Source organism: Haliotis rufescens, unplaced genomic scaffold, assembly GCF_023055435.1.
Source record: "Haliotis rufescens isolate VD_foot unplaced genomic scaffold, xgHalRufe1.0.p SCAF_7, whole genome shotgun sequence".
NCBI classification, from domain to species: domain Eukaryota; kingdom Metazoa; phylum Mollusca; class Gastropoda; order Lepetellida; family Haliotidae; genus Haliotis; species Haliotis rufescens.
In genome coordinates this window covers 5,376,585-5,389,403 of record NW_025964361.1, presented here as the reverse complement: position 1 = coordinate 5,389,403, position 12,819 = coordinate 5,376,585, and the positions used below count along the sequence as shown (strand labels likewise).

At 42.9% G+C, this 12,819-nt stretch overlaps 1 protein-coding gene across 1 annotated transcript; it reads left to right on the top strand.

The window, feature by feature from the left end:
- Window positions 1-8,039: 8,039 nt before the first annotated feature.
- Window positions 8,040-10,151, top strand: LOC124149627 (beta-1,3-galactosyltransferase 1-like). The gene is made up of 2 exons (XM_046521348.2): window positions 8,040-8,085; window positions 9,143-10,151. Exon 2 carries the CDS (start codon window positions 9,179-9,181, stop codon window positions 10,142-10,144), a length of 966 nt encoding a protein of 321 aa, XP_046377304.2. The 5' UTR covers window positions 8,040-8,085; window positions 9,143-9,178; the 3' UTR covers window positions 10,145-10,151.
- The last annotated feature ends 2,668 nt before the right edge of the window (window positions 10,152-12,819 follow it).

Here is a 12,819-nt window from a genome sequence, read left to right as displayed (position 1 = left end):
AACCAAGTCACAATGACGTATGCATATATACTAACCAAGATGTTAAGAAATATTTTATCTTGAAAACAATTAACTGTATCATATTAACAATTTTCCAGTCTATTAAAGAAGTTGTTATCCATATATTCGTCAACTTCTAAGAGATGCCTGTGAAACAATGAGTTTGAATTCAACAGTATGTAAAGAGATGAAAATCATTATTACAAGCAGAAGGCCTCAAAAATCAGTCTCGCCTGACCGTTATATTCCTACCCTTAGCCTTTTAACACAAGGGGCGGTCGGGTAGCCTTGTGGTTAAAGCGTTCGCTCGTCACGCTGAAGACCCGGGTTCGATTCCCGACATGGGTACAATGTGTGAAGCCCATTTCTGGTGTCCCCCGCCGTGATATTGCTGGAATATTGCTAAAAGCGGCGTAAAACCATACTCACTCACACACTCACTCACTCACTTTTAACACAACTGTAGGTTCATTTTCCTGCCAGCTATAATGCGAAGTAGCATATTTTATGTAAGCAGTGTTTGTCATACTACAATATACCATTAAAATACGCACATTTGTTTTTGAAAATAGAGTGAGACTATGCCGTATATTTACTCCATGATACGGAAGCCTTTAAGGGACATTTGTTTTTTTCTTGAAATTTCAAGATAGTAAGTTTAAATTTCAAGATACGAAGTTGAAATTACAAGATACGTCTCAAGTACAAAATGAACCTATTATCTTGATATTTCAAGATAATTACTTTGAAACTTTGTATGTATCTTGAAATTTCAACGAAGCATCTTGAAATTTCAACCTACTATAACTTTCAACTTAGCATCTTGAAATTTCAAGAAAGATTTTTTTTTTAAATAGGCCTAAAAGGCTTCCGTACTGTGAGCCCCATAACAATAATATCCTCACGTCGACTCGAACAAGTCTGCGCCCTAATATAACCCTGCTACACAAATTAACACCAATAGGACAGAATACTCTCATTTTCTCGCGAACACCTGGTATCATTACTTTTTTATAGTGATTCATAAACACATACATGTACGTATGATATCACAATGGACTTAGCTTTCAGTGGAGATTTCTTATGATTATAGAAATGTTTCTTGTGCTTTTTTCATTTCGGGAAAAGTGACGACAACATAGAGGTGTACAACTCAAACACGATATATACTGAAGAAAACAATTACGGATTGTGAATATTTTGGGGAATATTTGTTTGTAGTGAAGACTGAGAACACGTTTAGAAACAAAAAACAATTTATTCAAACCAATTATCATGATCCCTAACCTTTTCGATCGGTATATGTTGAAGATCGAGAAGGTGGATATGACAGATGTCCATTGTTCGCTAGATGCTCTTATCAGTATCAGTAACAAAGGTTGTTAAATGAAGCCAGAGCAACGTGAAGCGTACACGGGTCAAGTGGCGTTACATTCTTGAGTATGGCGTGTCGTTTCGCTTATCTTTGGTTAAATGTAAGTGGTAAATGGCCGTAGTTTATTAAGTGGTTTGTCATTAGCATATCAAGTAAACACGCCACGCTTGAAACACGTTTACTTTCACAACGAACACGGGGATTTGACCAACATTCTCATGTGGAAACGTCGCCCTTCCCGAGGTCAGGAGTCTTCGTGTGATAATTAGGAGCTGGCTGTCATGTGAGGCAGGTATGTACGCTTGTATTTCCCTGCAATCATCTCCATAGTGAATACTTGAACTATACGGTCGCCCAAAGCCCATTGGTTAAAAAAAAACACAAAGGGTTATTTCAGTATATTCGCTTTAAGGCTAAAGGCCATCCATATTCATGTGTGTTTCTATTTTCGCAAATTGTGTTAATAGGGCTACCGGTAGGACAGGACATGCTTACCCTTTTCGCGAACACCTGGTGTCATCACTGATTTTCAGTGATCCATTCATATAATTTCCACCATTAGTTTGTCTTTTACGCCCTATGGAATCTGTTACATCACAGTCGTTGGCGTTTTATATTTTCTCATCACGGAACGGACAGAAGAGAATTTAATAGTCCTGCTTTACGTTGTAAATACAACTGATACCTTGTATATTGTAAAACTGATATATTTAAGATATGTGCAAATATGTTTTCTGTGCTATATTCAAAGTACACCCATAGTGTCTCGGCGTTGACAATGGAGGGTTTATACGGCGAAAATATCGCAAGTAATGTTGATAACGTTTCTTCCATTTTCCAAATATGTAAGAGTGCGGATTTTCTTGATAAAAAGGCCAAATTTGTTAATTTCATTTATGCGAAATGATATATAATCAATATTTAATATTTAATTGGTGGATACTTATTTATATATCTTCTTTACAGTTTTCGGAAACGGTAATTTATAACCTTCGAGAGATGAGAAACATACAGCAAAATGGCCTGATTCAGTGGCATGTTACAAGTTACATCTCAGTATCGCGATAAAATATGTATAGTTGCAGCGACGCTCTACACTGAAAATAAGCTGTTTATCACTTCATTGTAAGTAGATATGTGATAGACGTGTCCTCTATTTAGGAAACAGTTAGGCTTAAAGTGTAATAACCACTACATATACACAGTGTCCTCAGGATACACAGTGTCCTCCTGGGAACTGGGGTGAGGGTTCAGGTAAGAATTACTCCCCAGCAACGTGCGCCACCAGTCAGTCACTCGCAGAGCTTGATCAGCCAATCTAGCTTAACACGGCTCTTGCCACCAGCATGTTGTACCTGTGACCTACTCTAGATTTCACCCTAAGAGGGTACTAAGTAGAGAGGTGGGGTGAAATGGGGTTTAACGTCGCGTTGAAGATTATTATCGCGACGTGCATGCAGTGTGTGTGAGGCTGTCTAGTCCAGACTGATGTCGGTTTTATAGTGCTAACCCACTGAGATGCCATGCCGCAGTATAACATGGATACCCCACTCAGACACAGTATACTGACTCCGAGTCGACTAGTTCTTGTGTTAGCCCCTTAATGCCGAGCGCCATGCAGGGTAACAACAAATACCATGTTTGACGTCTTTTGGTATAATGCGCCCAGGGCCCCGTTGCACAAAGCGATCTTAACGCTGCGATTATCGTAAGTCTATGTTAAAAGTATGGGAGTTATGACAGTCTTAGTGCTAAGACTGCTTTGTGCAACGGGGCCAATGATCGAACCACCGCACTCCAGGCGCAATTAACAAGACCACGGAAGCGGTACTCAGTGAGTGAGTGGATTAGTGAGTGTGTGAGAGAGTAAGTGAGTGAGGAATATCGCTGTGGATATCACCAGTCAGCGATAGAAACGAATGGATATAGTAAAATGAGTTAATGCTACAATCTGCTTGAAAAATGTTATTAAATGGGATTGCATCTTTCAGACTCTTGATAACAATCGGTTTTCTCTCAATCCAAAATTAGAAAAGTACGTGCCATTCAGCTTGGCTAGATGGATATCACTTCACAAGTTGGATCGATATTCATCAAAACAGCTTTGTTCTCATTTTACTAACCAGGTGGGTTCAGTTGTCACATTCGTTGTATCGTGACGTCCTAGCATCCCAGCGTGACGTCATGTCTGTCGCACAACTTTGAGAGTTTCTGAGAGGGTGCTCCTGATAACCTTTCTATTTCAACGTGTTAATGAACACTTACGCCGTCGGTTCCGAGTGAAATTTCCGGGCATCAAATACTTATGGTAGCCGAGAGGGGACATCGCTTTCGCGCTTTCTCAATTCTCGCCTTCTCGCTCTATCGCTTTCTCGCATTTTTGCTTTCCCGCCTTTCTCGCGGTAAGGCAATATCCCCTGTTGACCACAATAAGGGTCGCATGTGTTATCTGTTTCAATTGGGAGGGGATATTAAAATTTTCTCACAATTTACTGGCACATTTTTTAACTGTACAGACGTAGGTGATATTAAAACAGAAAGAAATAGTTTATGTATGTGTCACGCTTTACATAAGCTGTATCAATACAGAAAATGGACATATAATTGAGATACCATAGAAAGCCTACTTGTTTCGTAAAAACGAGAATGTGTGTTGTTTTCTCAATGTCCCCTCTAGGCCACCATCAATATTCAATAACACCCGCAAATCTGAAGACACATACTGTTTACCCCCAAAATCGTGACTGAAAGTCAGGCATTGGCACTCGACGGGTCACGATCTGTACACAAAACCCTTTTAAGTTGTCCTCGGTAAATGTCAGAAGACGAGCGGGGGCATGGGTGGCCCAGTCGTCTAAGCCGCCGCGATTCGCTGTGCAGAGTTGCGTCCCTTGGGCACGCCAGAAACCTATGATTGTGGGTTCGAATCCCGATTCGCCCCGATTATGTTTCTAGGTTTGTCAGCACCATACCCGTACTCGTGGGTTTCACCGAAGTGGTAAACGTCTGAGACCTGCATCACTTCTGACTTTCCTCCCACATTAAGCTGACACGCCGCGATATAACTGGAATACTGTTAAAATCGGCGTTAAACCCAACTCACTCACACACACTCAGAAGACGAGCACATACCACGTGATCTCACCTAACACACGACTGTCAAAGAAAGTCACCTTAATGGCCTTAAATATAGTGCCGATTACAAGTGCTTGTCCCTCCCTGTTGGTCGGTGTAAGTGCACATGTCATCGGATCAATTGTCACATTCAGACATCCTCATACATTGCCTAGGTCATTCTATAAAGTACATATGTATTCTCCTTACAATCTATGGTGGCCGGGAACAGCGCTTTCTCGTCTCATGTTATCGCTTTCTCGTCTCGGGTTATCGCTTTCTCGTCTCATGTTATCCGTTTCTCGTCTCGTGTTATCGCTTTCTCGTCTTGAGTTATCTCTTTCTCGTCTTGAGTTATCTCTTTCTCGTCTCGTGTTATCGCTTTCTCGTCTCATGTTATCGCTTTCTCGTCTCGTGTTATCGCTTTCTCGTCTTGAGTTATCTCTTTCTCGTCTCGTGTTATCGCTTTCTCGTCTCATGTTATCGCTTTCTCGTCTCATGTTATCGCTTTCTCGTCTCATGTTATCGCTTTCTCGTCTTGAGTTATCTCTTTCTCGTCTTGAGTTATCTCTTTCTCGTCTCGTGTTATCGCTTTCTCGTCTCATGTTATCGCTTTCTCGTCTCATGTTATCGCTTTCTCGTCTCATATTATCGCTTTCTCGTCTTGAGTTATCTCTTTCTCGTCTTGAGTTATCTCTTTCTCGTCTCATGTTATCACTTTCTCGTCTCGTGTTATCGCTTTCTCTTCTCATGTTATCGCTTTCTCGTCTTGAGTTATCTCTTTCTCGTCTCGTGTTATCGCTTTCTCGTCTCGTGTTATCGCCTTCTCGTCTCATGTTATCGCTTTCTCGTCTCATGTTATCGCTTTCTCGTCTTGAGTTATCTCTTTCTCGTCTTGAGTTATCTCCCCTTAACGTATGTGACTAGAGGCTAGAATACTGACAGGGTACTGCCCTATGCAGGACATCGTTGACAGACTGTTCTTGCAGACACGGCCGTCGTACCTCCCATAATTCTACAAGCTAGTGTCGGATCTACGACAAGTGAGTGACTCGTGCTGAACGCCGCTTTGAACGGCATTTCAGTTATACCACGGTCTATCAGAGCTGTGTCTGAGAAAAGCCCGAAGTGATAAATGTCTTTGATGTATACTACTTTGGGAACCCGTGAAGAGCCGGGTTAGAATTGCTCTTAAGCAACCCATGCTTGTCGTAAGAGGCGACCAAAAGGATCGGGTTGTCAGGCTCGCTGACTTGGTTGATGACTGTCTTCGTATTCCAATTGCTTAGATCAATGCTCATTATATTTATCACTGGATCGTCTTGCCCAGACTCAATTATTTAGAGACGGCCGTCATATAACTGGAATATTGCTCAGTGCGGCATTAAACAACATACAAACAAAAACACACTTATTAGTATCGATAAACCGGCTCTGTGGTGTAGTCGACAGAGTGTTTGCCCAGGTGATTAGATCCCCCGCCCGCGTCACACCGAAAGATCTTTAAAAGATGGCACTTGTTGTTACTCTGCCTGCCGTTCGGCACTAAGGAGATAAAACAATGTCTGAACGACTCGGGGTCAGTATAAAGTATCCGAGTAGGTTATAAAAATGCGCCGTTGTATGTCAGTGAGCTTTAAAACCGACATTGAACCGGACTAGCAGACAGGATAACAAACACAAGTGCCTGCACGTCTCAATATGGGTGCGTGACCGCCCCCGTGATCTAGTGGTAGAGCGTCCGCCCGGAGAGCGGAAGGTCCGGGCTTCGATCCCCGGCCGCGTCATACCAAAAGACGTTAAAAGAGGGCACTTGTTGTTACCCTGTCTTGCGCTCGGCATTAAGGGGCTAAAACGAGGACTGGTCGTCTCGGAGTCAGTATACTGCGGCATGGTATCTCAGTGGGCTATCACTATAAAATCGGCATCGCTCCGGACAAGCACACACACACACACACACACGCATGCACGCACGCACGCACACACACGCACACGCACACGCACACGCACACATACACACGTGTATTTGTGCTATAATCTTGGACACGACGTTTAACCTCATTTCACCTCACCGCAATATGGGTGAAATAATCTTGAACCTCATTTGATCTCACCCAACTTACCTGAAAACCTCGAGCAATAATTGGACAATCATAGGTTTTGGGCACGCCTAAGCTACACAGCTCTGTGCAGCTAATTGCGGTGCCTCCTACTTGAACAAGGACTTGTCCAGGGTGAACATGGAGAGGAGTCAGTTGCAGGACGTAAAGTCAACGGTAGGAACAACAGACATATCGTAACAGTGTAAACTTCATAAAGATACCCGCTGCAACGTTGATTAGACCGACCATTTGATATTCGGAGGGGGTTGTTGGGTGGGGGGTTGTTGTCGGCGGGGGGAGCGTGGATTTTGTAACAATGTCATTTTGTGGTAGGGAATCTTCAAGAATCTGAAGCATAATTATCTTTAACAAGAACATTCGGGGAAAATTTATATTTTTTGATAAAATCCCATCACTATACCCCCATCCCCTACCCCCCACAATGGTTAAGTGTCATTGAGAAAATATCCCAAAACGTGAAAACTATTTCCATTTGATATGTATCCTTTGTTTGTACGGCTCCATGTGCTATCGTCGAAGCCCAATGAAGAGCTATATGGTCACTTTAACCTATAAAGATAGAATTGTCATGCTCCTCACTGATGCAGTTGCAGAAGCATATGCATATTATTAAGCTAAACGATATCTAAAACCCATTGAAAGGTGTCCATTTGGCCGGCCAGCTCTCTGTTTCAGAATGAACGCGTTTGTTGACAAACAAGACAAGAGTCCGGTCACGATAAATGCAAATCAGCTTGTCGCAGTGATGAAATGCCAAGTCATAACTGCGCAGGAGTGTTAACTGACCAGAGTTACCTCCCCTCCCCAAATTACTTCGAAGCATATTAACTAATAAACAATGCATACTGTCTTTATTCAAATATATTGTATCTTTACTGCCAAAGTACACGGCCTTCACACCCCTCACCCCCGTTCCACTATGTCTATAACAAGAATATAACAATGGGACAATCAAGTAGGGTTCGGTATTTGGGTTGATTTGACCTCCATTGTGTCTCTACAATGAGGCCTATCAGCATATGGTTTACCCTGATAGTGCAGGAGTACAATCACAACGAGTTGTTGCTCAGGCTTCAGGTTACACACAACCAAATGTTTACCAATAGACTACTATAGTCACTTTATAAAAAAAACATAACTAAGCATTCAACAGTTATTACATGTGCATGTGTGCGCAGTATGGCCTCAAAGCTGCAATAAAAACAAAAACAATGACTAGCTTAGCCAGCTCCAGGAATAGTACAGGAAGCTAAACACTCCAGCTATAGTTCCGCACCAAATGTCACTTGCTTGAAAATATCTGTCCTCACATTCAGTAAGAGTCATCATGTAAAAAAAGACAGCCCTAAATAGAGAAAAACAAAGTCAGTTTTAATTACTGGATAGTTAGAACGCATAATAATCTTTCAATCACAGTTGCCAGATGATTCAATCTGCACTGAAGACGAAAACTGCTTGTTGAAGGACCGACTTGTGAGTTTGGGTGTATAGTGTTTCGGGTGATATTTCAGCAAAATCATTTAATTAACGGTCTCTAAGGAGCTTGTGACTTTGGGTGTATGATGTCTTCATTGATATTGCAGCAATATCGGGACAGGTGACACACATTTAACCTATTTAGATTGTCAGCGTGGTAACTAAGGCCGGCCCCTATATCGAGTCAGCAATGTCAATTGTCCTACTTTACAGTGGTAGCAGTCAATGTTCACGTATAGATTGAGAACGGGAGACCCAACGATCCAAGCCACCGACATTCGCTGTGCAGTCCCTTAGAGGTGGACATCTTCCCAAGGCAAGGGAGTTACCTACCTATAAAAGTCCAGATTCCACCCTTGCCGAACTAGGCTGGAATTTATGGGCTCGCTTTGTAGCGCCACAAGTGGCTATTACGAGTTATGTTCCTTCTACGACCCTTCTATCACTTGCATTTGCTTCAAGCATAATGGCGGCCCCCAGTCAAGACGATTTCATCGATAATAAAGATCTTTATTGTAAGTTAACGTGTCTTACCTCGCGAAGTGCATCATATCACTTGAGCACCAGGATTAAAAACCTTAAAAGATTTGCAAAATATGTAGCGACGCCCTTTTGACGGTATACATGCTCTGCAAATCCTGCAATTCAACTAATTCCGCAGTTGCCTTGTTGTTTATGAAGCGGATGTCGATATTGTTACGGGATTTTGATTGGATTATGCATAGACTCATTAGTCCAGCCAAACTATAACTCCATTATTCCAGCCTAGTTCGACAAGGGTAAAAACTGAATATTTAAATCCAGTTAACTCCCTTGACTCTGGAAGATGGCGGCGGAGGGTTTGACAGATCATACCTACGTTCGCGGATTTCACCCAAAAGGTAAAATCTTCTTTGATTTCACCAAAGTAGAAAACGTCTGAGATATGCAGCATCACTTCCGGCTTTCCTTCCGCGTCAAGCTGATAGGCCGTGATATAAGTGTTTAATATACATACTGTTCAATGCTGTAATATTTAACCGCCGATACTCACTCACCATTTATATATTTTCAGTTTTCGAGGGCCTATCATGATATCATCAGCCATCAAATGAGGAGAATACGGCTTAAGCTAGCATGGTGTGCGTGGTTGGGCTTGATCACCTTCCTTGCGCTGTGGGCGATGGTGACGGGGTTCCGTCTTCTCTTCTGTGGACAAGACGACACGAAGCGAATAGTGAACTTCTTCAGCATGGACAGAGACCTATTTCTAAACTTACATCAATATCAATTCATTCTAAATGCTGACGTTGTTGACGTTGATGTAGTGACTGTTGTCCACTCAAACCCGTCTCACGTGACCAGAAGAACAGAAATCCGCAAAACCTTCGGCTCTGTGAGGTATTTTAAAGGGGTCACATCCGCAACTGTTTTTATGCTTGGCCTTGTGACGAACCAGCACCTCCAACAGCAGCTCCAGCAAGAAGCCTCCACCTACGGGGACATGGTCCAGGGGAACTTCATCGACCACTACCAGAACGTGACCCACAAACACGTGATGGCGATGCACTGGGTGGGCGGACACTGCAACCGCGCCAAGGTCATTGTAAAGATGGACGATGACGTCATCGTCAACCCATACAATCTCGTCAACTACATCAAAACGACGATGCTACCAAACGATACGATTCACTGCAGCGTTCGAACTAAAGGCATTCCTGAGAGGAGGGAGGGGGAAATTGGGTATATACCTATTGAGCACTACCCCTTCCCTGTGCTCCCTGACCACTGCACAGGATTTGCCTACATCACCACACCACATGCCTACCGGAAGTTGTGTGACGCGTCACGTGACTCGCGTTACCTCCGCAATGATGGCGTATACGCGACAGGTGTCCTTGCACTGCAGGCACATGTTCGAAGACGTCACATGGGCGATAAATACATTGTGTCACGCTGCAGAGCTAAAGAAAATAGGCAGCACGTGCTTAACGACGCCATTTTTGTTTTGAACAAGAAAGGTCAGTGTGGTGATTTTTATGAACTATGGCGTCATATACAACGGAATAAACACTGATGTTGGCGATTTTGTTTTCAATGGCATTTAGAAGTTGGAAGAACACGTGAGTTTTGTGTGTGTGCGCGGATAATGTTTGTTTCTTGCCAGGAAATATCGAGATCGTTGATGGAGTTTTCCGTAGAGGGCAGATTTCAAATGAGATATGGCTATGGGGCGTACTGTGCCTTGTATAGTTTTATGTTTATCGTTCGAAACACTGATTGTCTTTGTGTGAAAAATATAGATATTTAAAGAAAACATTGGTGTAACTTGTTGGTCTTATTTCTTTAAATCTAATTGAAAATTCCAATAATAGATTTTTTTTCGATCTAAGTACAACGAAGGTCTGTTTCATTTAATACAAATTTTGACATGATAAGAAGTCAAATTAGAAGTATTAGCATCAACACATATTCAGATACAATGAAACCGTGTTAATCCGGGTGTTATCGTCCAGATTAACCAAGTTCCGCATTAACGAACATAGATGTGTAAAAATGTCCTGAACGTCGATCTACGCAACTGGGTGACATGCGTAAACCAAATCAGCGAGCCTGACCACCCGATCCCGTTAGTCACCTCTTGCGACAATCATAGTCGCGTCTTGAGACAAGCATGGGTTGCTGAAGAGCAATTCTAACCCATTTCTTCACTGGTTCCCAAACCAGTAAACATCAAAGACATTTAGCAATTCGGGATTTTCTCAAACACCACTCTGACACGCCATGGTAATCAGTTCCCAACAGTATTCTCCCAAAAGGCGAGGATTTCGGACAAAGAAGGGCAAGACTAATTTTTGACATTTATTTATATAAGAATTCTCGGCATCATGATCACCAGAGTGAGTGAGTGAGTATTGTTTTACGCCGCTTTTAGCAATATTCCAGCAATATCACGGCGGGGGACACCAGAAATGGGCTTCACACATTGTACCCATGTCGGGAATCGAACCCGGGTCTTCGATGTGAAGAGCTAACGCTTTGACCACTAGGCTACCCGAGCGCCCCTGATCAGCAGAGAGCCTTCATGGCAGGACAGGGGGCACGGGTGGCCCAATCGTCTAAGGCGCCGCGATTCGCTGTGCAGAGTTGCGTCCCTTCGACACGCCAGAAACCTATGATTGTGGGTTCGAATCCCGATTCGCCCCGATTATGTTTCTAGGTTTGTCAGCACCATACCCGTGCTCGTGGGTTTCATCGAAGTGGTAAACGTCTGAGACCTGCATCACTTCGTGCTTTTCTGCTACATTTAGCTGACACGCCGCGATATAACTGCAATACTGTTAAAAGCGGCGTTAAACCCAACTCACTCACTCACTCACTCACTCATGGTAGGACAGGTGATTTGCTATCCACTCTAACTAACGAGATAAAACACACGACTCACCATACATTAAATATATATACTACTCAAAAGAAGTGAAAGAACACCCGATGTTTCTATATGACTGTAGTTAATCTGTCATGTCATGTCACGACAGATTAACTGTAGACATATAAAAAATAACGAGTGTTGTTTCATTTCTTTTGAATAGTATATTATATCAACCACCGTACATTGATAGATCGGCATATAGTTCAAAGGCCCGCAAGTCCTGGCATGTTGGTTGGGGGCATTCAAACATCATTTAGTTGGTTTGCTGACCTAGTTCAGCGGTGTGTCCCCTTGGGAATTTTTGGTTTGAACTGGTCCCTAGCAACGTCAGATTGTCGTAGGAGGCGACTTATCGGAAGGGTCGTCGGGCTCGGTGACTTGATTGATTGCATGTCATTGTAGCATGACAGCGTGGACCTTTCCTTCTAATATCATTTAATCACTGGGGCGGTGAGGTAGCCTAGTGGTTAAAGCGTTCGCTCGTAAACCGGGTTCGATTCCCGACATGGGTACAATGAGTGAAGCCCATTTCTGTTGTCCCCCGCCGTGGTATTGCAGGAATATTGCTAAAAGTGGCGTAAAACAATACTCACTCGCTCACTCATTCAGTCACTGGTCTGTGTGGTCAAGACACGACAATTTACACCTACTCTACTGTTGGCGTACTTACTCACCTGCGGTAATCTATCTGAGGACGATACTAGCTGAGGTGAGGTGAAATGGGGTTTAACGTCGCGTCCAAGAATATTGCACGTATATAGCGACGAGCGTGTACGTGTGTGTGTTTGTGTGGCTGCTTGTACTAGTCCGGACTGATGCCGATTTATAGTGCTAGCTCACTGAGATACCATGCCGAAGTTTAACATGAATACCCCACTCAGACACAGTCTACTGACTCCGAGCCGACCAGTCCTTGTTTTAGCCCCTTAATGCCGAGCGCCAGACAGGGTAACAACAAGTACCATCCTTTAACGTCTTTTGGTATGACGCGGTCGGGGATCGAACCCCGGACCTTCCGCTCTCCACTAGACCACGGAGGCTGTCCGATACTAGCTGAGAAATCGTATCCATGTATTCTGTTTTCACTATTCGACATCCATTTATTGTCAATACATAGCTACGATTCACTCCATCATAACGTTCTTCTAATAAGTTCTCATTTTGAATCCTTGAGATGTTCCGAGTTAAATTACATAATATCGTGAAACACTTTTATACCCACTTGTTTCCAAACTATTTAGTTCTAAGTGCACCAAATATTTTGATTGAAAATGTATTTGATCAAATGTTATAAATCTGTAAACACGGAGTCGAGTTTA